The sequence below is a fragment of the Oryza brachyantha genome, chromosome 8 (assembly GCF_000231095.2).
Source record: "Oryza brachyantha chromosome 8, ObraRS2, whole genome shotgun sequence".
In the NCBI taxonomy this organism is placed as follows: domain Eukaryota; kingdom Viridiplantae; phylum Streptophyta; class Magnoliopsida; order Poales; family Poaceae; genus Oryza; species Oryza brachyantha.
Window position 1 is genome coordinate 6,187,625 of NC_023170.2, and position 2,872 is coordinate 6,190,496.

At 48.2% G+C, this 2,872-nt stretch overlaps 1 protein-coding gene across 1 annotated transcript; it reads right to left on the reverse strand.

The window, feature by feature from the left end:
- Positions 1–657: 657 nt before the first annotated feature.
- On the reverse strand, positions 658–1,512 carry LOC102708081 (cysteine-rich repeat secretory protein 55-like). The gene has a single exon (XM_040526752.1). The coding sequence runs from the start codon at positions 1,510–1,512 to the stop codon at positions 658–660; it is 855 nt and encodes a 284-aa protein (XP_040382686.1).
- Positions 1,513–2,872: the final 1,360 nt, after the last annotated feature.

The window sequence follows — 2,872 nt, forward strand, 5'->3', positions numbered from 1 at the left end:
CTTCACAAAAGGTGGGGCGTAGCGCCGATAGGTTGAGCGCGACCATAGGGGGAGAATGCCGCATGGGAGTCGCCAGCGGTGCAAAGGCACGGGTCGGAGGAGGGAGAAGGACGGCGAGGACGATGGGGGATGGGCGGTGGGGATATGAGGGTCGGTGGAGGGAGAAGGGCGACGAGTATGACAGGGGATAGGCGGCGGTGGTGAGAGAGATGTTTTTTTAGCCCGGACAACGGTTCTGGTTTTCACTATGTTCAAAGCAACCATGTAACGGCTAAAAATTAATGTTATCCCGTCTAGAACGAGATAACGTCATCTATTATTTCTGTTTATATATGTATAGATTTATTAATACATATATATAAATCTATCGAAGACTAAAAAATCAAAAAGAGGAGACAGATATAAGTAAAATAATCATTATAATACTATTCATTGAACCGTGCGTGCAACGACGCTGGGTACATATATACCCTTATTTATTCAAAGCTAGCTGCAGCTTGTAGTATCATGTTTGGATTGATACAACTTGTATATAGCTAGCCCTAGCCTTAAGCTATGTATTTTATTCAATGCATATACTGAAACTAATTAAACGACAACGAACACACACTGGTTGGTTGCAATCGAGAGACATACGCGCGTGCGTTATTATCAGAATCAGTGCACGGTGATCTTGGTGTACTTGGTCATGTCGGTGGCGGCGCGGCCGGCGCCGGCGGCGAGCGGGAAGTAGAAGGGGTAGATCTCGTAGCGCACCCAGCAGCTGCTGTAGTCGATCCGGCACCCCTGCGCGCCGCCGCAGAGCTGCCCGAGCTTGGACGTCGCCGTCGACAGGCACTGCGCGCACGCCGCCGGCGCCAGGTCGCGCGTGCACTGCGCCAGCGCGTAGACGCTCACGAACGCGGCGTACTGCTCCTTCGCCCTGCCGAGCCCGGCGTTGCCCGCCGCCACCGCCTGCGCCGTCGCCTTCCCCATCGCCCTCCCCGCCGCCTTCTGGAACGCCCTGGGGTTGTCCACCTCCTCCGACGACGTCCTCATCGCGACGCTCGCGTCCGCCCTCGTGTCCACCTCGCCGGCGAAGTTGTACTCGTAGTACCGCATGAAGCAGTAGTCGTACCATAGCCTGGCGTCCGACGTGTAGTTGCCGCAGTAGGAGACGATCTGCTTGGCGGCCACGGCGAGGCAGGCGTCGCAGTCGCCGGCGGAGACGTCGCCGCGGCACTGCGCGAGGCCGTAGAAGGCGGCGTCGCCCTTGCCGGCGGAAGAGGTGGCGAAGCCGCCGTTGGAGCGCGCCTTGGCGGTGAGGCCGGAGAGGAGGGAGTTGATGCTGCGCCGCCTGGCGATGAAGTTGCTGTCGCTGATCTCGCCGTAGGTCGACTCGTAGCAGAAGCTGCCGGTAGGATACGTCGTCGTCGTCGAGGCCGCCATGCCCAGCAGTGGGAGCAAGGCCAAGTAGACAACGACGGCGAGCACTACCGGCTGGGAACCGTAGGCGCTTCTTCTGGATGCCATGGCGCCAATTTCTCACAATGCTATTAATTAGCTTGTGTTTGATTATGTGTGGGCTTGGGTTGAATGAATCGGGAGAGAATGGCTGGAGTTTATAAAGGGTGAGGATTGAATGGGAAACATGCATGTGCTAGACGTTGTATCATCAAATTAAAACCTTGTTCTTGATTGCAGACTTTTTCTGACTGCTCAATTGTTCTTGCATGCCGATGGCTAGCTTGTGGTTGGAGAAATGTGCTAATTGCAGGGGGACATAGTATCAAATTTAAACCCTTGTTCTCGATCGCTGACTTGTTTTGACTGTTTAATTGGTTGCATATATACTTGCATGCAGATGCAGGGCCCATGTCCATGCATGTCCTTGCAGGGAAAGGTACTCTTGCTAGCTGGGGGCTCGATTGGTTCAATGCAGCGAGACTGTGGGCAAAGCTATTGCATGCCGAGTCACCGCTATCCTTGCATGTATGCATGCGGGACAATAGCAGGCTATAAGCCCGCTATAAACATATTTTAAATAGATAAGAGGGGAGAAAAAAGAGATGGACTACTAATTTATAGCCAGCTGCACACGAACTCCAAGTCAAAATATGTATATGACATGTGAGACCATATATTGATGTTTTGTAGGTAACTATTATATAAATTGGCTATAGATGGATTAGAGCTAGTAGTTGGCTATACTATTAAACTTGCTCACATACACACATTTTGACTTGGAGCACGTATACACCTAGCTACAAATTAGTAGTCCACCTATCTTCTCTCTTCCCTCCTATCTCTTTAAAATATACTTATAGCTGGGTTATAGCCTGCTATTGTACTGCTAAGAGCAGGTAGCAGAGTGGGCACGAATGATACCCTTGCAGACTTGCGGTTTTGTGAGGGCGTCTTGTCTACTATTTCTATTTGCCTTGAAAATCAGTCAAATTTTGACAGCTGCAATCGCTTTAATATATACTAGCACAGTGCACATGCTTTGCTACGTGGATTAAAGAATCATTTCATATATAGAGAGTTTCATTAAAATATGTGTCATATATGTGTGTCAGGTATATATAATTTAATAATTTAATAGACCAGCACGATCCATATTTAAATTACTGCATTGTTTTTGAAGTCTAGGATTTGGGAGCTAACTTAAGAAAATGAAATTAGGATTTTTTTTACAAATTGGGATTTTTTTCAACGATAAAAAATGTATGGGAGGACACATGAAAAAAAATATATCTATACGATTGTCATGTTTATTAATTGATAGCAGCAATATTCCGATTTAGAGTCTTATTTGCTTTTCTTAATGTGGTACATTGGTTGCATTCTTTTAACGTTGGTTTCTCTCAGATTTTTTCCTCAGCTTTTAGAA

Bases quoted from the DNA above. Each gene is read 5' to 3' on its own strand.
- LOC102708081 (XM_040526752.1), bottom strand. From the start codon at position 1,512: ATGGCATCCAGAAGAAGCGCCTACGGTTCCCAGCCGGTAGTGCTCGCC.